Below are 23,909 nucleotides of genomic sequence, written 5' to 3' on the forward strand. Positions count from 1 at the left end.
CAACGTGCCAAACACCAGCAAATGTGAGCATTTGCCCACTCAAATTAGTTACGACGACGAACTGGAGTCAGGTCGAGACCCCCGATAAGGACAACGAGCATGCAGATGAGCTTCCCTGAGACGGTTCTGACAGTTTGTGCAGAAATTCTTTGGTTATGCAAACTGATGTTTCAGCAGCTGTCCGAGTGGCTGGTCTCAGACGATCTTGGAGGTGAACATGCTGAATGTGGAGGTCCTGGGCTGGTGTGGTTACACGTGGTCTGCGGTTGTGAGGCTGGTTGGATGTACTGCCAAATTCTCTGAAACGCCTTTGGAGACGGCTTATGGTAGAGAAATGAACAATTCAATACACGAGCAACAGCTCTGGTTGACATTCCTGCTGTCAGCATGCCAATTGCACGCTCCCTCAAATTCTTGCGACATCTGTGGCATTGTGCTGTGTGATAAAACTGCACCTTTCAGAGTGGCCTTTTATTGTGGGCAGTCTAAGGCACACCTGTGCACTAATCATGGTGTCTAATCAGCATCTTGATATGGCACACCTGTGAGGTGGGATGGATTATCTCAGCAAAGGAGAAGTGCTCACTATCACAGATTTAGACTAGTTTGTGAACATATTGAGGGAAATGGTGATATTGTGTATGTGGGAAAAGTTTTAGATCTTTGAGTTCATCTCATACAAAATGGGAGCAAAACCAAAAGTGTTGCGTTTATAATTTTGAGTGTATGTGTAGTTTGTATTTACACAACAGATTAGTGACCTCACAGATTTTGTTTCTCAGACTATTAATGTTAATATGTACAATTCTGAGCCCCCTCTTTTGCTCCCATTCAAACTGGGAGCAAAACCAAAAGTGTTGCATTTATATTTTTGTTGAGTGTATATGAGGGGAATACACACACACACACACACACACACACACACACACACACACACACACACACTGACCTCCCCCCCCCCCAAAAAAAACAAGAATTGATTGTAATACACCCCCCCCCCCCCCCCCCCCCCCCCCCCCCCCCAAAAAAAAAAAAAAAAACTTCAGTCTCTGCATTATCATTACCCAGAGTTTCAGTTATCTTGGTCACTTTGTATAAAAGTTATGTTCTTTCAAAATTATCCTCCAACAAATCATACAATTGGAGGATAATTTTGAAAGAACATGACTTTTATGCAAAGCAACAAAGATAACTGAAACTTTGGGAAGGTCCAGCTTTGTCGGATTTATTACAATATATATGGGTTCTGGGTTTTTTTGTTGTTTTTTTGGGTGGGGGGTGTCACCCTGTATATATATATCGTATTTGGGAAAGCTACATGATGTGAGACATTTATTCTTACTGTGTGGTGCTGGACGTTGATACAGATGTTGAATCTGCTGGTCGACCCCTCCTCGCTTATGGAACTGGATTCTTCAACAAAAACACAAAATGGCGACATGTAAAAAAATAAATAAATAAAAAACATCACAGTAATGGCACTAAATGAGGCAAATGTACGTGTCTGTTGTCATGCTGACTTTAGGTGTTTTTCTGTCAGAAGTTAATACTGTAAAGCGGAGCACGGCGTTACCTAGCTCACTAGTTAGCAATCAGCTAGCTCACTGTGTCCGCATACGAGACAACGATGTTACTTTAACAGAAGTTTAGACTCAAAATCTACGTTTGTCAAAGTGTGCTTCCCACCAATGGGATAAGTAACGTTAAAATGGTGCTTTCAAGCAGACTACAGCCAAAGTCACAAAAACACTTACCAGTCGTTGCTTCCAACAAACCTGCGGCCGAGTTGCGGTCATCCTGCCTCCTGGTGCTCGCCGGTCGGTGTCTGTAAACAGCGTTCCTGCAGCCGAACCGTTTCCAGCCCTTACGGTCCGACCTACTCCGGCCGCTGTGGTCCTGTAATCACTTTTAAGCTTTTTCGGCTGTTCTCTGCATTGCTATAATGTCCGGTACCTGTGAGCGGTCAAAGGCTGGGAGATTTCCTCATTTCGGATCGCTTCATCCACCTCTCTGCATTCTCTCCTCCGCCACCAAACACAAACACATCCGCAACTCATCCACGGACCACAGTGTGGTTTTGTACGAGTAAAAAAAACTTGCAGTGAAACTAAAGAAAAGGACGGTCGCTGTAACACCACTGCAAGTATTTAAAAATGGCGGGTTTGATTCTCATGTCGGATGGCGCGCTCATGACTCATTCAGTGACGACATTCTCTGACCAATCAGTGGCCGGCAGCCTGTTGATGTCACACTTTAGTATCGGCTCGGCTCGTTTGGAACCGCTCCTGAGCAGGTACCCCAAAAAAAAAAAAAAAAAACAACACCTGGTACCAGGTACTAACCCCAATAGAAAAGCAAAAAAAAACAAGTAGAGCCGAGCATGCTGAGTAGTGCTACTTTTGTGTAGTGGAAAAGGGCCTTTTCATGCTTGAAATCATTAAGTGATGACATCTGCAATTACAATCACATTACTGTTTCTGAAACATGTCAAAATGAAGAATGAACCATGGAACAAATGACTGCAAAGGATAATTACATGTAAATACAATTAAAACCATTGTTTATTTCAGAAAGGTCTGACGTAACGACTACCTCAAGAACATCAGCTCTTCATCTAAAGCAAGGACACTACAGCTGTCCTGAGTTCTGACCAGAGTTGTGGGTTATTCATTGCACTGGCCATAATATAAACAAATCACCCATCTCTTTTCTTACATGTCAAGAATAGGTGAACACTAGCCTACATTATGTCAAATCAGAAACAAAAACATTTATTTTCAAAAACACACCTATTAGCCTATTAAACAACAATATTACCTCTGCATAGCATTTCTTCTCTACCTTCTTTCTCTTCCTCTTCCTTTTCTTCTCCTTGGCAGCTTGGGCAACTTTGTGTTCATACACCAGTGTTGTGAGGTTGGCCACATACTCATCAGTCTGCTGTAGCAAGTAGGCCAGCCGTTTATCTTTCTTTTGGTCAATTAATTTTCGGTAGCCTTCCTCATCTTCTGCCTGTGTGATGGACAACACTAGTGGTATTTATTGCTCATTAATGAGAAAAAAGGTACAGCACTACAAATGAAATAAAAATAATAGTAATAATAATAATCACAATAATAATGTTGTATTCTGAGCTACAATTCAAAAGATTTAATGGTTTTTACTGATTGCATTTCTTTTGATGGAAAAGTTACTTCCACAGTATTAAAGTGTTTATAAGACATCTACAGATAAAACAGATGACAATGCAGCTGTACTATGACTTTATAGAACAATTCATGATACAAATTAACAGTAACGTGAACAGTAACTAACTGAACACTGCCCCATTACATGATAGCATTGCCGGCTGTGACAATATGTTTATGTTCATTAAAGCAAAAAACTGAAAACCATCTATAATGTTTTGGGGTCCTCCTTGAAAATCCTAAAAAAAAACAAAAAAATAAACAAGTGGAGGGATTCCCCCCCCCCCCCACACAGAACAGTGCAACATTTTTTTCCCCATTCTGTCAAGGCAACAAGGGATTTTTTTTTTTTTTTTTTTTTTTAACAAGCGCATGCATGCACGCACACACACACTATGCTGTTAGTGTCCTTACCATCAGCCTTCTCATCCTCTCCTTCTCAATTCGCTCAGTCTCTTTCTTCTGTTCCCGCTCTGTGTTGGTGTGCCAGGTGGCAATAGCTCTGGTAAGTTTCTGGATCTTTCCTGACACTGACCTGTGGTATTCTTTGAAGTCCTTAGCATGCTGAAGAATACTGTTCAGGTATTCCTGAAAAAGATACAAAATATTCATTTAAGTTAAGAAGTTTACAGAAATGTGTCATCAGTTTTTCAACCACATAAGAACAATGATGTTTAAAAAATGGATTATGTTTAATTATCATTTTCACATTTTGCAAGATTGTTAAATCACATTTTGATTGTAATCTCCAGTCAAAAAAATAAACTGCTGGTGTGTCTACCCAAGTTCTCCAAGACCTACTGTTTCAGCATGGGTTAGGTTTAGTGAACATATTTTATTAAACAATGCTAGCTCTTTAAAAGTCAGCAGAGTACTGATTAGACAGTGGTGCTGCCACAAATACTCATCTTAGGGATACACCGACCCACATTTTTTCACTACCAATCCAATCCTGATACCTGAATTTGGATATGTGCCGATACTGATACTGTTGATTTTATATGAGGACATTTTGTATCCCCAGTTATACAGCTTCATGATGAAGTGGTATACAGGAGGACTGTCTTAAAAAGAAGACCTGAAAATTCAGCTACAATTTGCTAGAAGGTACATGTAAGATGCAAGCCTAGATTTGATGTTTTGGTGAAAGAATGAAGTACTTTTATTTATTTAATGCATGTTTTCTGAGGAGCTCCCAGTAGCAGAGCACGTTTACATGACCATATTAACCAGATAACTGCTAGTAATCAGATAACTGTAATAGTCTGATCTCTCGTGTTTACATGCATTTCAGTAATTCAAATAATCAGAAAAACCTGGTTTACATGATTTCAGTTCATAAGCTGAATTTCTTTCAAAGTGGAGAAAAGAGAAACGGCAGGTTAGAGAGAGCGCTGTCTTTTCTCTATAAAATCTATGCTTTTTTCCCCCGTCAGTCTCTCTCTCGTCTCTCCAAGAAATTAGCTCTTTAGAATGCTGAAATGCACAAATACAAAAAAATTTAAATAAATCTGATTAATGGTATACATGTTTATGTATATGTAAATGGGGCTATTGTTAGATTAGTGGCTGAAGTTTCATCTCTTCAACACCAGATGGCACATCCGCCCTGAGCACATGCACCATTTTTAGTAAGGAGCACATTTCCAAAACGCCACAAGAAACCAAAAAATAAATAAAAGTACTTAATTTAAATCAAATCAAATAAATTTTATTTATATAGCGCCAAATCACAACAAACAGTTGCCCCAAGGCGCTTTATACTGTAAGGCAAAAGCCATACAATAATTACAGAAAAACCCCAACGGTCAAAACGACCCCCTATGAGCAAGCACCTTTCTAATTTTAGAGATACTGCGCAAATGCAAAAAGGCAGTCCTACATATTTACTTAATATGCGCACTGAAGGACATATCCTGATCAAAAATGACTCCAAGATTTCTCACAGTATTACTGGAGGTCAGGGTAATGCCATCCAGAGTAAGGATCTGGTTAGACACCATGTTTCTAAGATTTGTGGGGCCAAGTACAATAACTTCAGTTTTATCTGAATTTAAAAGCAGGAAATTAGAGGTCATCCATGTCTTTATGTCTGAAAGACATTCCTGCAGTGTAACTAATTGGTGTGTGTCCTCTGGCTTCATGGATAGATAAAGCTGGGTATCATCTGCGTAACAATGAAAATTTAAGCAATGCTTTCTAATAATACTGCCTAAGGAAAGCATGTATAAAGTGAATAAAATCGGTCCTAGCACAGAACCTTGTGGAACTCCATAATTAACTTTAGTCCGTGAAGAAGACTCCCCATTTACATGAACAAATTGTAATCTATTAGATAAATATGATTCTAATAGATTTATTCATAATTTCATAATTTACTCATATTTGGAGTCAGGCTGGGTAAATAATCGCATCCTTCTGGCCAGCTCCTTTCCTCTTTCTGCCCATGGCTTAAAAAAAAAAAAAAAAAAAAAAAAAAAAAAAATCCTGCTCTTTAACGTGGTGCTTTTTGAAATGTTTGATTAAGTTCCCTGTATTGTAGGTTGCGACGGAGCTTCCGACTCTCAGAGTAATGAGACACGCCTCCGTTCAGTAAATCCCTTCCACAGCATTTGGACACAGATTGTGATGTCGCATGCACACACATACATTGCATGAGCATGGCCAATATCATGTACACCGGAATGCCACTTTTTAAAAAAAGTATAATTCATCACAACTACCTCACCTGATTGTGCACATTTTATGTCCATTCCTCATTCATTAAATGGATTTCATGGGATTTAGAGATACATCGTTTGACCTGCTTGGACATATCATCAGTGAAGTACCTAGAGTCACAGAGTATTTCAGGTCTTTCAACTTCAGACACCCTCGCTCAGGCGACCCAACCAGGCGTGAGTAATTCCGGTCTGTGTACAAGCCACATTCGCCCACTTCTTGTCCCACATGATCCACAACCACCTTGAGGCCATTTCTACAGCTTCTGCGGCCTCGCTGATGGATTTCCTTTTGCTTGCACCAGTGATGCCCAAGAGACTGTAGGCAATGCATAGTGATCTTCCTGCAAAGCCCCTCCTCCCCACTTCAATGGGCATACACTGTGCACACCACCCCAGACTGCGGCAATCCTCCACCAAATCTGTATATTTCTCTATCTTCCTTCCACTGGCCTCCTCCATCCTCTCTTCCCAGGACACTCTGAGCTCAAGCATGACCACCTGTTTAGATGTCTCAGTGAACAGCATGATCTCTTGTCTGCAGCTCGACTCAGTGATGGTTTCTGGGAATTTGAGATGCTTCCCAACATCCACCCTCATCTGCCAGTCACAAGCCATTTCCAGGAGGCCTGCTTGGGCTTTTGATTGAGACTTGGGTGGTTCTCCTGCTTGTATGAATGCTACCCAATGTATTGCTGGTTGGAGGCGTTTACTGTGGTAGATTGGGCAGCAGATGGTTTCAGCAATAGTCTTAAGCACCTGGTCATGGCATCAACGGTAGTAGCCATCTCCATGGGCTTTGGGGCAGCCGCTGAGTATACGTTCCAGGGTTCCTCTTCCTTGGCACAAGGCGTATGCTTGTGTCTCTGTCTTGCCACAAGAGAAAAGCTTAGATGGGCTTGGCAGCACTTCGTATACCGACTGGACAAGAAACCTTAAGTGGTAAGGCTAAGCTTTCCACAACTTATCCCATGAGATCTTTCTGTCCATGACTTGTTCCCATCTGGTCCAACCACCCTGCTGCTTCAGTCCTGCCATCTGGCTTGCACGCTCCTCCTCGACTCCAGCTCTCACCGCCTTTTGGACCAGGGGCGGCCTTTCTTGGCCTTAAGGCAGTGTAGTTAGCTGTAGGAATGCTAATCAATCCTGCACATCCTACTGCCACAGCTCCTACCACTGCCTCCTGTGCCCTCCACTTTCTTCCCGTCCTCACCTCGATGCCAGCTTGGGAAACTTTTGGTTCACTGGATTCCTTGTTCGGAAAACCTTGAACTCTTCACAGAGGCGATGCTACTCCAAATTTTGGTTAGTTCCAGCCACCTTTGGAGATGGCTTCTAACCCTCATCTAGAACTGTTCCACGGTGGACATTATATAAGGCTATGCGGTATAGTGCAGCAGATAACTGAACAATCCTTCACATGGTGAAACAAGCATCAGATTTGGCATGAAAGGCCAAAAGTCATACTTATCTGCTCCATTAAGACGGTATAAATGATTTAAATTTGGCCAATGGTAGAGATTTGGACCCCACCTACCAATCGTGATAACGTCATTGGCCGATCTGATCCCATATCTATATCGGCTCCTAATACCAACGTAATTCATGGATCGGAAAATTCCGATACAATCTGCGGAGTTTTCCAATCCAGGAAAACACTGTGAAATGTCTGTGATGACAAGTGCTGCTTTTGTTGCTCTGTTTTGCTTGCAGAAGTGCAGGAATGGAGGGGGTGTTCTGAACTGAGGTGTGTCTCTCACTAAGAGGAGTGTTGTAATGTGATATGCCTCCATTCGAGCGGTCTCTTCCGCAGCTATCAGCAAGCTAACACACTAGCATTGAGGAATTCTGTCGCTAACATGTCCGCAAAGCTATCCTGAATCAAATATTTGAGAAAGCGGCACATTAAATAATGCAAGGATTTTTTTTTTAACCGGGAGCAGAAAGAAAGAAAGAAAGAAAGAAAGAAAGAAAGAAAGAACGAAAGAAAGAACGAACGAACGAACGAACGAACGAACGAACGAACGAAAGAACGAAAGAAAGAAGAACGAAAGAAAGAAAGAACGAAAGAAAGAACGAAAGAAAGAAAGAATGAAAGAAAGAAAGAAAGAAAGAACGAAAGAAAGAAAGAACGAAAGAAAGAAAGAACGAAAGAAAGAACGAAAGAAAGAACGAAAGAAAGAAAGAACGAAAGAAAGAAAGAACGAAAGAAAGAAAGAACGAAAGAAAGAACGAAAGAAAGAACGAAAGAACGAAAGAAAGAACGAAAGAAAGAAAGAAAGAAAGAAAAGAAAGAAAAAAAAATCAGCGAGGGAACAGCAATTTACCCAGACTGACTTAAAATGAGTAAAATAAGTACTTTATTTTTTTGGTGGATTCTCACTGCATTTTGGAAATGAAGAAATGCCGCCGTCCTGAAAACGGTTCATGAATTCGGAGTGTGTGTGACACCTGGTGTTCAATATTTAAGGGACTATACAACCCATTCAGAAACACTTCCATTTTAACTTTTACACTTAATTTATATCACGTTATATACTGTTATCGTGAAGGGATTCAATTTATACCACAATATCAATTTTAGGTCCTATCACCCAGCCATAATATTGGAAATGTAATTTAACGGTGGGAATATACATATATATAGCTCCATGTGCACCCGGCTGTGCAAATGGGTGGGCTACTAACAGGACGTACTCACCCAGACTGGCTAACACAGGACAGGACAATCCTGATCATGAAGGACACCAACAAGGGTATGACAACCTCAAACTACCGGCCAGTTAACTGTTTCTCCACAACTTGGAAGGGAAGCAGAGCAACAGACTCAAGCCTAATGCCGCGTTCACAACGGGTGCGACGCGAGCGACAGGTTGCCATGTAATCCCTATGGAAGGACGCATTGTGACGCCAAGCCACGCAACACGACGCAAATGAAGCGATTTTGAGCGATTGGCGCATTTGTGGCGCGATATCGCATCGTGTTGCCCTTCTCCCCAAGTTGAAAAATCTGAACTTTTTCGTCTTGTCGCACCGCAATGACCAATCAGGCACTGGGTATGATGCATAATAAAACAAACGGTGACTGGTTTATAACACGATGAGAGTTTGAGGGGAGAGAGGGCGAGGAACCACAGCGGCAGCCAGTTTTTTTTCTTTGTTTACATGTGTGCGTGAACAAATCCTCCGTGAAGATCATTTTATTAATTACACAGATGCATAATAAAACAAACTGTGACTGGTTTATAACACAATGATGAGCGTTTGAGGGGAGAGAGAATGAGGAACCACATCGGCAGCCAGTTTTTTTGTCTTTGTTTACATGTGCACGCCCGAACAGGACAGGAGGTCCTCAAACTGGGTCCTGGAGAGGCAGAAGTACCGCTGAAAGCGGCCGTCATCCAGACGCAGCTCCTGCAGCAAATGATGAAACCCCCCGAATTGGGAATGTCACATGAGTATATTGTGAACCCAGCGACGGCGCCGCTGGTGACATTTGTCCGCTTTCCACAATACAGCACAGCAACTCGCTCCATGTGATCAAGGTCTGGCATGTTGACTCACGGCGAGCAGAATGGAAGCTCCTCCTATTTGATGATGTAGGCAAATTTTCGCAGTGAAAGTTTCCACCCAAGCAGAGCGACACACCGGACAATGGTGGCACGTCCATCGCCAGGCGAAGGAAGGTCATTTGTGGCGTCACGTGCGGTGTGAACGCAGCATTACACCACTGAAATGATCTTGTTTTTAAATAAAAACCTTTGAAGCCCTGAATCCCCTTCATTTTGTATAACTATAGTCATAACAGTCCCTTGCTGCACAAGCATTTCACAATTTATAATCTCTATTACATACAGTATTTTATAATGGCATGATCATATTATAACAAGTATATTACTGTCTTTAAATGAAAATATCAAAAATGTCAAGATACACACAGAACCTTTACTGTTTAACATACATAACAGTGCCTTGCTGTTTCATGACATCTTGCCCATTATTGTTCCATGCATGTGCTATGTTAAAGATTTGCCAACAGAAGTCGCCATATTTAATTGTATAAAATGCTTTGACACTGAAGTATTTCAACACAACTGCTTCATATTAATTCAGTGGTTCAAAATGCTTTGGTTTGTCTATCACTAATAATTAGCAATAAAATGCAACAGCAACCACTAATTATTACCGCACATGTACAGATAGACTTATCATGAATGTTGTGTTGCTAACCAGGATGTTAAATAATGTGCAACATGTCCTTTAAAAACATTCAAGTAGTTAAACTTCCAGCTCAGTTACAACATATCTATGTATGGGACAAATATATGTATGTGTGTGTGTGTGTGTGTGTTTGGGGGGGAATCCTTTTCAGGCATGTCTGGGTCTGTCACACACAGTGTCATCTGAGGTAGGTTCACCCTTAATGAACAACCTTTGCTCCAACACTCCCATCTTTAGATATATATTTATGAAAGTCTATATATACACACAAGCACAGAATACCTGATGCTTCTGTCTGCGTTTTTTCTCTTGCTCGAGTTTCTGCTGCTTTTCAAGCTTCTCAGTCATGCGTGCCTCCCTCAACGTCTGTCGCTTGCTGCGCCTGTAAGCTTTCGAGTTGAGGGCTGTCTCTAGGGTGGTGTCTCGCCTCATGCATGCCACTACATCCTGCCTCAGCTGTAGATATGCAGATAACAGATATTGAATTCAATGTACAGTTGAATATGACAGGTCTCATTGCTAAGAAAATGAGAACATTGCACAATGTAGACTGCCATATAAGTCAAGTTGTTACATCATCACTACTGTAGGTAATTAGTGGAAATGGTAACATGCATTGATATTTTACAGTGCAATCACTAGTCTCAGTTTTATCACAAATTTCTCTTAAATAAAATCAAGTATTGTCAAATTAACACAAGCACTGGTGTACAGAGGCAAAAAGAAAAAAAGGCTCTGAACTCCCCTAAAACAGTTATGAGTTGTGAAACCACAGCAGAAAAACTAACAACCAATTCCTAGTTTGAGTTAAAGCCATAAACTTTCTGTCAATCCACTGATAATTTTTATTTTATGCAGAAACACTGAATATGAAAAGCAGAACTGTTGTGTACCTGTCGCTGGAAATTGAGTAGACGCAGTGCTTTCAGCTCCACTGTAGCTTTTGTCCTCAAGTCAGGTGGCAGGGAGCCTGGCAGGCTTTCCAGCTCGTGGATTCGATGTGCAATCCGAGCCTGCAATCTGAACATCATGATAATAATTAAACTAGCAAGATTTTTGTTTGTTTTTTTAAACACTTCTACAGACACATCTGGAGTAATTCCTACCAAGGTGCTGGAGATGTTTATTAATAAATTAACATATGAATGAATTAGTGCCCTGTCACACCTTGACGATTCAGCCAGCATATGCCTACATATGAACAATGCGCTGAATACGCTGTCGTACATCTAATAAGTTATGCAACTGTCACACCATGACAATTAAGTCAACATATGCTGACAGGCCCCCCCGTTTCCACCGAGTGGTCCAGGTCAGTATTGCAGAGTATGCTACAGGTCAGAACAGTTATGTCTGGCTTGGTTTGTGTTTCCACCGCCAGCAGAACCCATTTTTTGGCATGGGGAGCACGGAAATATTGATAAGCACATCATCAAGAGCGGGTATGCTGTCGCGCGGCCTCTCCTCTCCACATTCAAAAGAGGCATAAATCTACATGCCCCATTTCCAAATAGTTAATAGCTGACCAGAGGGTTTGTAAATAATTTCTTAATTTCTGAGAAATGTTTAAGGATTGATTACATACACATATACTGAATTACCTTTTTTTATTATGTATCAGTTGCTTAATATTTAGCAAAATAAACAGCTGCAGTCAACTACAACCCCAATTCCAATGAAGTTGGGACGTTGTGTAAAATGTAAATAAAAACAGAATATAATGATTTGCAAATCGTCTTCAACCTATATTCAATTAAATATCTTGTCTTTGCGGCGTATTCAACGTTCAAACTGATAAACTTTGTTTTTGTGCAAATATTTGCTCATTTTGAAATGGATGCCTGCAACACATTTCAAAAAAGTTGGGAGCTGATGAATGCTCAAGAACACCTAATTGGAAACAGGTGAGTGTCATGACTGGGTATAAAAGGAGCATCCCCAAAAAGCTCAGCTGTTCACAAGCAAAGATGGGGCGAGGATCATCACTTTGTGAACAACTGCATGAAAAAAACAGTCCAACAGTTTAAGAATAATGTTTCTTAACATTCAATTGCAAGGAATTTAGGGATTCCATCATCTACAGTTCATAATATAATCAGGATTCAGAGAACCTGGAGAACTTTCTACACGTAAGCGGCAAGGCTGAAAACCAACATTGAATGCCCATGACCTTCAATCCCTCAGTCGGCACTGCATTAAAAACTGACATCATTGTGTAAAGGATCTTACCGCTTGGGCTCAGGATCACTTCAGAAAACCATTGTCAGTTAACACATTCGTCGCTACATCTACAAGTACAAGTTAAAACTCTACCATGCAAAGCGAAAGCCATACATCAACAACATCCAAAAACGCCGCCGCCTTCTCTGGGCTCAAGCTCATCTGAAATGGACAGACGCAAGGTGGAAAAGTGTGCTGTGGTCTGATGAGTCCACATTTTAAATTGTTTTTGGAAATCATGGACGGTCGTGTCCTCTGGACAAAAGAGGACAACGACCATCCAGATTATTACCGGTGTAAAGTTCAAAAGCCAGCATCTGTGATGGCACACAAGTTTTGGAGCAACACATGCTGCCATCCATGCAACGTCTTTTTCAGGGACGTCCCTGCTCATTTCAGCAAGACAATGGCAAGCCACATTCTGCACATATTACAACAGCGTGGCTTTGTAGTAAAAGAGTGCGGGTACTAGACTGGCCTGCCTGCAGTCCAGACCTGTCGCCCATTGAAAATGTGTGGCACATTATTTATTTAGCTGCAGCAGAGCTGCAGCTACTCTTCCTGGGGTCCACACAAGTTTACAAACACAATAAATCAAAAATGCGTTAATATATATATATATATATATATATATATATATATATATATATATATATATATATATATATATATATAAAAATGGAGAAAATAAAAATCAAATCAAATTAATCATCACACATGGTCAGTCCCTATACCTAAAAAAAAAAAAAAAGTCTATATATGTTTAAATGTTTGACTCAGATTGCTCATTATACCAATAAATGCAGTTTCAGAAGTTAAAAAAAAAAATTCATTTGCAGTGAGTTTAATGTGATCCGGTAATAAATTCCATTCCTTCATACCCCTAAATATGACAGTGTTCTTAATGGCATGGGTTCCAGCTACAGGTAGCATAACGTTTCCCACCACAGCATGTCTGGTTCTGTATCTAAGATTTTCTGAACTAAAAGAAAAAATCCTAAACAAAATATAAGGTAACTTAGTGACAATAATCTTTCTGGTAAAAATGATCAGTGAATATAAAAATCTGTCGTTGAACAGCCAGATTAAATTTTTATGCATTGCGATATTTGTCCTATAACTGCACTTACGTGCTATACAAGCAGCCCTACTTTGAATAATCTGTAATTTATTTATCATTTCTCCAGTAGCATTTGACCAAACTACCGGGCAATAGTCCAGGTATACTAATAGTAATGTGTTAATAGCATAATTCGTTGTAGTAAAACTTAGAAACCTTGCATGTCTTCTCATAATCGATATACCCCTGCTCATTTTTACAAAAATATTATATGTTTTTACCATGATAATTTTGAATCTACTACTACACCCAGCAGCTTGGCCTCATGTACTTGATTTATTATCATATTTTTAATTTTAATGTTTAATATGGGGTTTTTCCATAACAACACAACTGGAGCCAATAACCATATAGTTAGTCCTTTCTGTATTTAACACTAAGTTGTTAGATGTTACCCAGTCAACGACATTGTGCAGTTCCATATTTAAAACAGTTTCCAGATAATTGCATGAGCGTGCTGATGTATAAATAGTTGAATCATCGGCATACATTACTATACTAGCTTTATGTAAAATATATGGTAAATCATTCGTGAAAATTGTAAATAATAATGGACCAAGGCAACTCCCTTGTGGCACTCCACATACTACACTCCTGGTGTTAGAGAAGCAGCCATTAAAACACACTGTGTTCTGTTAGATAGGTCACTATAGAACCAAGTCAGAGCTGATAGCTCAAAGCCATAACAAACAAGTTTTTTCTATAACAAAGCAGCAGAGAAATCGAGAAACACAGTACCAACTATGTTCTTCTTTTCAACCTCTCTGAACCAATCATCGGACATATGAGTCAACGCCGTGGCAGTGGAGTAACTCTTTCTATACGCATGTTGGAAATCCGTGATTAAGTTATTAGAAGAAAAATGGTTATTAATTTGCTCATATACAATAGACTCTAATTTTTCCCTAACACAAGTAGAATACTTATAGGTCAACCAAAGCTGAGAACGGAAGTTTCTTATCCCTAACACAGGTAGAATACTTATAGGTCGACTATTTAAAGCTGAGAACGGAAGTTTCTTATTTTTCGGTAGTAGGATAATTTTAGCCTGTTTCCACGCTTTTGAACATGTGTTACAAGTAAAGCTGAGGTTTATATGGGCTAAAACAGGAGCAATACAATCAGCTGCTAGTTTGAGAAGCCTACCGTCAAGACCATCAATACCCGGGGACTTATCTTTACAGGATTTCAATAATTCCTTTACCTTATTTGCACTTACTTTTTCAAATTTAAACCTGATGCTTTTACAATCCACAATTTTTTTTCTTATCAATAGGTAGGATTCAACATTACTTGGATTAGGCATATTTTCTCTTAATTTCTCTAGCTTGCTTATAAAATAATCATTAATATAATTAGCAATATCTACAGACTTTGTTACGAATTTATTATATACCTCATAAAAGGACAGACTGATTCTGTTTTCCTACCTGTCAGCTGATTCAAAACATTCCATACCTTTCTGCTGTCAGTTCCTGCTTTCTGAACTCGATCCTCAAAAAATATTTTCTCTTTTTATTCAGTTTAGTGACAGAGTTCCTCATTTTACGATAACAATCCCAGTCAAATTATTTCCTGTTACAAGTGCCATCTTTTTCATCTGATCTCTCATTTTAATAGTCTTTAATTTCGTCATCCAACCTGGGTGTGACAATATTCCTGACAGTAAACTTCTTCAAAGGAGCATGAATTTCAACTAAAGGCAGGAATAAGCTATTAAATCTTGAAAGTGCAATTTCAGGATTATGAATAGATAACACCTCAACTTTTCACATTGTCAACAAATTTCGCATTATTAAAAATTTTATATAACCTCTTCAATATAACTGTGGATCCAGGTGTACCTACCATCGTGGCTAATACAATTATGATCAGTTTATGATCACTACAGCCAATGGGAAGAGAAATTGCTTTACTACACCGCTCAGGAGAATTGGTACAAATGTGATCGATACATGTTGATATTCTGGCACCATCATTCTTAACATGTATTCTTGTAGGTTTATTAATAACCCGAGCAAATCCACATGTAGTAGTGACAGTAAACAACTTATTTTTTAAATGGCAGTTTTCAGCAGACCAGTCAATGTTAAATCACCCATAAAGTAAGTATCCTGACCCACAGCAGTATAGGTGTCGAACATTTCGCAGATTGTATCTAAATATTTGCAATTAGCATTTGGTGGGTGGTAACAGCAACCCAGCAAAATCGTCCTACAGTGAGGTAAATAAACTTGCAGCCATAGCACTTCAATATTAAATTTCATCATATCATTTCTGATTTGCATTGATAAGTGATCTTGAATATAAAAAGCAACTCCGCCACTAAATCTATTTCTATCATTTCTGTAAATATTGTAGCCATCAATACATAGCTCAGTGTCATCAAAAGAAGAGTCCAAATGAGTTTCTGAAATAGCAAGTACACTCAACAAAAATATAAACGTAACACTTTTGGTTTTGCTCCCATTTTGTATGAGATGCACTCAAAGATCTAAAACTTCTTCCACATACACAATATCCCCATTTCCCTCAAATATTGTTCACAAACCAGTCTAAATCTGTGATAGTGAGCACTTCTCCTTTGCTGAGATAATCCATCCCACCTCACAGGTGTGCCATATCAAGATGCTGATTAGACACCATGATTAGTGCACAGGTGTGCCTTAGACTGTCCACAATAAAAGGCCACTCTGAAAGGTGCAGTTTTGTTTTATTGGGGGGGATACCAGTCAGTATCTGGTGTGACCACCATTTACCTCATGCAGTGCAACACATCTCCTTTGCATAGAGTTGATCAGGTTGTCAATTGTGGCCTGTGGAATGTTGGTCCACTCCTCTTCAATGGCTGTGCGAAGTTGCTGGATATTGGCAGGAACTGGTACACGCTGTCATATACGCAGGTCCAGAGCATCCCAAACATGCTCAATGGGTGACATGTCCGGTGAGTAGGCCGGCCATGCAAGAACTGGGACATTTTCAGCTTCCAAGAATTGCGTACAGATCCTTGCAACATGGGGCCGTGCATTATCCTGCTGCAACATGAGGTGATGTTCTTGGATGTATGGCACAACAATGGGCCTCAGGATCTCGTCACGGTATCTCTGTGCATTCAAAATGCCATCAATAAAATGCTCCTGTGTTCTTCGTCCATAACAGACGCCTGCCCATACCATAACCCCACCGCCACCATGGGCCACTCGAGCCACAACATTGACATCAGAAAACCGCTCACCCACACAACGCCACACACGCTGTCTGCCATCTGCCCTGAACAGTGTGAACCGGGATCCAGCTGTGAAGAGAACACTTCTCCAATGTGCCAAACGCCAGCGAATGTGAGCATTTGCCCACTCAAGTCGGTTACGACGACGAACTGGAGTCAGGTCGAGACCCCGATGAGGACGACGAGCATGCAGATGAGCTTCCCTGAGACGGTTTCTGACAGTTTGTGCAGAAATTCTTTGGTTATGCAAACCGATTGTTTCAGCAGCTGTCCGAGTGGCTGGTCTCAGACGATCTTGGAGGTGAACATGCTGGATGTGGAGGTCCTGGGCTGGTGTGGTTACACGTGGTCTGCGGTTGTGAGGCTGGTTGGATGTACTGCCAAATTCTCTGAAACGCCTTTGGAGACGGCTTATGGTAGAGAAATGAACATTCAATACACGAGCAACAGCTCTGGTTGACATTCCTGCTGTCAGCATGCCAATTGCACGCTCCCTCAAATCTTGCGACATCTGTGGCATTGTGCTGTGTGATAAAACTGCACCTTTCAGAGTGGCCTTTTATTGTGGGCAGTCTAAGGCACACCTGTGCACTAATCATGGTGTCTAATCAGCATCTTGATATGGCACACCTGTGAGGTGGGATGGATTATCTCAGCAAAGGAGAAGTGCTCACTATCACAGATTTAGACTAGTTTGTGAACAATATTTGAGGGAAATGGTGATATTGTGTATGTGGAAAAGGTTTTAGATCTTTGAGTTCATCTCATACAAAATGGGAGCAAAACCAAAAGTGTTGCGTTTATATTTTTGTTGAGTTTATGTGTAGTTTGTATTTACACAACAGATTAGTGACCTCACAGATTTTGTTTCTCAGACTATTAATGTTAATATGTACAATTCTGAGCCCCCTCTTCGGTAATCCATGTTGTGGGCATCCCTTGCTTGCCTCTACTGGTGGTTGGCTCTCACTGCGGTATTGTATCACTTCCTGTTCCGGAGCACAGCGGTGTTTTTCTGTATCTGTTAGCTGTTTAATCTGCGCAGTTATCTAGATTCCGATTTGTTTCCCAGTGTAATCTTCACGTGCCTTAACTAAAGCACTCCTTCTGCTGAATCACCTCTAAATTATTTACACATTATTCACTTTGCGTGTTTTTAGGAATCCGCTAGGTTAGCGTAGCTACTAGCTCTTAGCCGATTTAGCATGGCGGCTTCTCCTGTCTCTCCCGCACTTTTCTGCTCTGGGTGTGAAATGTTTAGTTATTCCTCGGCCTCCTTTAGCAGTAACGGTACTTGTAATAAGTGTAGCTTATTCGTAGCTTTGGAGGCCAGGCTGGGCGAATTGGAGACTCGGCTCCGCACCGTGGAAAATTCTACAGCTAGCCAGGCCCCTGTAGTCGGTGCGGACCAAGGTAGCTTAGCCGCCGTTAGTTCCCCCCTGGCAGATCCCGAGCAGCCGGGAAAGCAGGCTGACTGGGTGACTGTGAGGAGGAAGCGTAGCCCTAAACAGAAGCCCCGTGTACACCGCCAACATCTCTAACCGTTTTTCCCCGCTCGACGACACACCCGCCGAGGATCAAACTCTGGTTATTGGTGACTCTGTTTTGAGAAATGTGAAGTTAGCGACACCAGCAACCATAGTCAATTGTCTTCCGGGGGCCAGAGCAGGCGACATTGAAGGAAATTTGAAACTGCTGGCTAAGGCTAAGCGTAAATTTGGTAAGATTGTAATTCACATCGGCAGTAATGACACCAGGTTACGCCAATCGGAGGTCACTAAAATTAACATTAAATCGGTGTGTAACTTTGCAAAAACAATGTCGGACTCTGTAGTTTTCTCTGGGCCCCTCCCCAATCAGACCGGGAGTGACATGTTTAGCCGCATGTTCTCCTTGTATTGCTGGCTGTCTGAGTGGTGTCCAAAAAATGAGGTGGGCTTCATAGATAATTGGCAAAGCTTCTGGGGAAAACCTGGTCTTGTTAGGAGAGACGGCATCCATCCCACTTTGGATGGAGCAGCTCTCATTTCTAGAAATCTGGCCAATTTTCTTAAATCTTCCAAACCGTGACTATCCAGGGTTGGGACCAGGAAGCAGAGTTGTAGTCTTACACACCTCTCTGCAGCTTCTCTCCCCCTGCCATCCCCTCATTACCCCATCCCCGTAGAGACGGTGCCTGCTCCCAGACCACCAATAACCAGCAAAAATCTATTTAAGCATAAAAATTCAAAAAGAAAAAATAATATAGCACCTTCAACGGCACCACAGACTAAAACAGTTAAATGTGGTCTATTAAACATTAGGTCTCTCTCTTCTAAGTCCCTGTTGGTAAATGATATAATAATTGATCAACATATTGATTTATTCTGCCTAACAGAAACCTGGTTACAGCAGGATGAATATGTTAGTTTAAATGAGTCAACACCCCCGAGTCACACTAACTGTCAGAATGCTCGTAGCACGGGCCGGGGCGGAGGATTAGCAGCAATCTTCCATTCCAGCTTATTAATTAATCAAAAACCCAGACAGAGCTTTAATTCATTTGAAAGCTTGTCCCTTAGTCTTGTCCATCCAAATTGGAAGTCCCAAAAACCAGTTTTATTTGTTATTATCTATCGTCCACCTGGTCGTTACTGTGAGTTTCTCTGTGAATTTTCAGACCTTTTGTCTGACTTAGTGCTTAGCTCAGATAAGATAATTATAGTGGGCGATTTTAACATCCACACAGATGCTGAGAATGACAGCCTCAACACTGCACTTAATCTATTATTAGACTCTATTGGCTTTGCTCAAAAAGTAAATGAGTCCACCCACCACTTTAATCATATCTTAGATCTTGTTCTGACTTATGGTATGGAAATAGAAGACTTAACAGTATTCCCTGAAAACTCCCTTCTGTCTGATCATTTCTTAATAACATTTACATTTACTCTGATGGACTACCCAGCAGTGGGGAATAAGTTTCATTACACTAGAAGTCTTTCAGAAAGCGCTGTAACTAGGTTTAAGGATATGATTCCTTCTTTATGTTCTCTAATGCCATATACCAACACAGTGCAGAGTAGCTATCTAAACTCTGTAAGGGAGATAGAGTATCTCGTCAATAGTTTTACATCCTCATTGAAGACAACTTTGGACGCTGTAGCTCCTCTGAAAAAGAGAGCTTTAAATCAGAAGTGTCTGACTCCGTGGTATAACTCAAACTCGTAGCTTAAAGCAGATAACCCGTAAGTTGGAGAGGAAATGGCGTCTCACTAATTTAGAAGATCTTCACTTAGCCTGGAAAAAGAGTCTGTTGCTCTATAAAAAAAGCCCTCCGTAAAGCTAGGACATCTTTCTACTCATCACTAATTGAAGAAAATAAGAACAACCCCAGGTTTCTTTTCAGCACTGTAGCCAGGCTGACAAAGAGTCAGAGCTCTATTGAGCTGAGTATTCCATTAACTTTAACTAGTAATGACTTCATGACTTTCTTTGCTAACAAAATTTTAACTATTAGAGAAAAAATTACTCATAACCATCCCAAAGACGTATCGTTATCTTTGGCTGCTTTCAGTGATGCCGGTATTTGGTTAGACTCTTTCTCTCCAATTGTTCTGTCTGAGTTATTTTCATTAATTACTTCATCCAAACCATCAACATGTTTATTAGACCCCATTCCTACCAGGCTGCTCAAGGAAGCCCTACCATTATTTAATGCTTCGATCTTAAATATGATCAATCTATCTTTGTTAGTTGGCTATGTACCACAGGCTTTTAAGGTGGCAGTAATTAAACCATTACTTAAAAAGCCATCACTTGACCCAGCTATCTTAGCTAATTATAGGCCAATCTCCAACCTTCCTTTTCTCTCAAAAATTCTTGAAAGGGTAGTTGTAAAACAGCTAACTGATCATCTGCAGAGGAATGGTCTATTTGAAGAGTTTCAGTCAGGTTTTAGAATTCATCATAGTACAGAAACAGCATTAGTGAAGGTTACAAATGATCTTCTTATGGCCTCGGACAGTGGACTCATCTCTGTGCTTGTTCTGTTAGACCTCAGTGCTGCTTTTGATACTGTTGACCATAAAATTTTATTACAGAGATTAGAGCATGCCATAGGTATTAAAGGCACTGCGCTGCGGTGGTTTGAATCATATTTGTCTAACAGATTACAATTTGTTCATGTAAATGGGGAATCTTCTTCACAGACTAAAGTTAATTATGGAGTTCCACAAGGTTCTGTGCTAGGACCAATTTTATTCACTTTATATATGCTTCCCTTAGGCAGTATTATTAGACGGTATTGCTTAAATTTTCATTGTTACGCAGATGATACCCAGCTTTATCTATCCATGAAGCCAGAGGACACACACCAATTAGCTAAACTGCAGGATTGTCTTACAGACATAAAGACATGGATGACCTCTAATTTCCTGCTTTTAAACTCAGATAAAACTGAAGTTATTGTACTTGGCCCCACAAATCTTAGAAACATGGTGTCTAACCAGATCCTTACTCTGGATGGCATTAACCTGACCTCTAGTAATACTGTGAGAAATCTTGGAGTCATTTTTGATCAGGATATGTCATTCAAAGCGCATATTAAACAAATATGTAGGACTGCTTTTTTGCATTTACGCAATATCTCTAAAATCAGAAAGGTCTTGTCTCAGAGTGATGCTGAAAAACTAATTCATGCATTTATTTCCTCTAGGCTGGACTATTGTAATTCATTATTATCAGGTTGTCCTAAAAGTTCCCTAAAAAGCCTTCAGTTAATTCAAAATGCTGCAGCTAGAGTACTGACGGGGACTAGAAGGAGAGAGCATATCTCACCCATATTGGCCTCTCTTCATTGACTTCCTGTTAATTCTAGAATAGAATTTAAAATTCTTCTTCTTACTTATAAGGTTTTGAATAATCAGGTCCCATCTTATCTTAGGGACCTCGTAGTACCATATCACCCCAATAGAGCGCTTCGCTCTCAGACTGCAGGCTTACTTGTAGTTCCTAGGGTTTGTAAGAGTAGAATGGGAGGCAGAACCTTCAGCTTTCAGGCTCCTCTCCTGTGGAACCAGCTCCCAATTCAGATCAGGGAGACAGACACCCTCTCTACTTTTAAGATTAGGCTTAAAACTTTCCTTTTTGCTAAAGCTTATAGTTAGGGCTGGATCAGGTGACCCTGAACCATCCCTTAGTTATGCTGCTATAGACGTAGACTGCTGGGGGGTTCCCATGATGCACTGTTTCTTTCTCTTTTTGCTCTGTACGAGGTCTCTTAGATAATAAACCGACCCTTTTATTTTTTTTTTTAACTATATGGATTTGAATGACATGCGATTACACCAATCATGCTTGAACCCTCACGCGCATGCGTGAGTTTTTTCACGCGTGTCGGTGACGTCATTTCCCTGTGGGCAGGCCTTGAGTGAGATGTGGTCCCGCCCTCTCGGCTGAATTCCTTTGTTTCACACGCTGCTCGAGACGGCGCGCGTTGCTTTATCAAAATTTTTTCTGGACCTGTGAGGAATATCCGAGTGGACACTATTCGAGAAATTAAGCTGGTTTTCTGTGAAAAGTTTAACGGCTGATGAGAGATTATGGGGTGTTTCTGTCGGTGTAAGGACTTCCCACGGAGCGGGACGTCCTGCAGCGCTTCCAGGCGCCGTCGTCGGCCTGTTTCGAGCTGAAAACATCCTAATTTAAGGCTTAATTCACCCAGGAGATCGTGAGAGAACAGAGAAGATTCAGAAGAGGCCGGCATGAGGAATTTATGCGGACATTCCACTGTTTAAGGACATTTTTTAATGAAAGACGTACGCGCAAATTCGCCGAGTCGTTTCCGTGACGACTCGGCAAATCTGTGTGCGCCGCGACAGGAAAAACACCTCCGTGTTGAAAACCATTTGTAGAATTCAGGCGGCTTTTAATGGCTTTCAACAAGTGAGTAACTGAGAAATTGTTTAACAGCTTGGGAATGTTCCAACTTGCCCGTTAAGATTTCCAACGGAGGTGTTTTTCCTGCCGCGACCCCCCGCGGTCGGGTCCAGCCCGACATGCGACTCTGCCCGCACGTTCTTTCATTACAAAATGACCATTAACAATGGAATGTCCAAATAAACTCCTCATGCCGACTTCTTCTGAAAGTTCTCTGTTCTCTGACGACTTACTGCGTCAACAGAGCCTGAAATGTGGAAGTTTTCAACTTGAAACAGCGAGACGCTGCCGCCTCGAAGCGCAGATCGCCATCAGGCGCCGTGGACCGTCCTTAAAGCGACACTACCAGACCAAAGTCTCTCATCAGCCGTTAAAATTTTTACCGAAAACCAGCTGAATTTATTGAATGGTGTCCACTCAGTTGTGCCTTACAGTTTTGAAAAAATTTTTATCAAACAAAGCAACAGTCTCTGAGCCATTCCTAAACAATGAAAAAAAAATCGACGAGCGGGTGGACGACTCCTCACTCAAAGACTGCCCACAGGCGAATGACGTAACCGACAGGCGTGAAAAAACTCTCGCATGCCCACAAGGGTTCAAGCATGTCTGATGTAATCACACGTGATTCAAATCCATATGGTTTTTGAAAAAAATAATAAGGTCGGATACTTTTCTAATAGACCTCGTATGCACCACTCTGCATTTAATCATTAGTGATCGATCTCTGCTCCCCGCCACAGCATGTCTTTTTCCCGGTTCTCTCCCTCAGCCCCAACCAGTCCCAGCAGAAGACTGCCCCTCCCTGAGCCTGGTTCTGCTGGAGGTTTCTTCCTGTTAAAAGGGAGTTTTTCCTTCCCACTGTAGCCAAGTGCTTGCTCACAGGGGGTCGTTTTGACCGTTGGGGTTTTACATAATTATTGTATGGCCTTGCCTTACAATATAAAGCGCCTTGGGGCAACTGTTTGTTGTGATTTGGCGCTATATGAAAAAAAATTGATTGATTGATGTGATTATATCAGTCATATGAAAATAAAAATGACAAAAAAAGATTTTATGACATCATAACCTTGAGTTACGCGATTTCTTTGGCGTGCTGGAACGCGGACGGATGATAAGCTTATTATGTCTGAGATAAGCAATGTCACCTCTTTTGCGTGCAGCTTTCAGTTTTGGCATTAGTTCTTTTCTTTTTAAGCGTACAGCGTCAGTACGCTTATGAAGGTCAAAATACGTCAACAGAGACCCCGGACTGTTGAACAACTGAAGTCGTACATCAAACAAGAATGGGAAAGAAT

General features: G+C 41.0%; 1 protein-coding gene across 1 annotated transcript in view; it reads right to left on the reverse strand.

The window, feature by feature from the left end:
- Positions 1-23,909, reverse strand: part of LOC117509979 (probable global transcription activator SNF2L2) — a 126,211-nt gene that overhangs the window by 85,165 nt on the left and 17,137 nt on the right. The window contains exons 7-10 of the mRNA XM_034169587.1: positions 11,023-11,149; positions 10,412-10,585; positions 3,603-3,776; positions 2,818-3,012 (exon numbers count right to left, since the gene is read on the reverse strand). Coding sequence (XP_034025478.1) covers positions 2,818-3,012; positions 3,603-3,776; positions 10,412-10,585; positions 11,023-11,149 — 670 coding nt within the window. The remainder of the gene's footprint in view (positions 1-2,817; positions 3,013-3,602; positions 3,777-10,411; positions 10,586-11,022; positions 11,150-23,909) is intronic.

Source organism: Thalassophryne amazonica, chromosome 5, assembly GCF_902500255.1.
Source record: "Thalassophryne amazonica chromosome 5, fThaAma1.1, whole genome shotgun sequence".
Taxonomy (NCBI): domain Eukaryota; kingdom Metazoa; phylum Chordata; class Actinopteri; order Batrachoidiformes; family Batrachoididae; genus Thalassophryne; species Thalassophryne amazonica.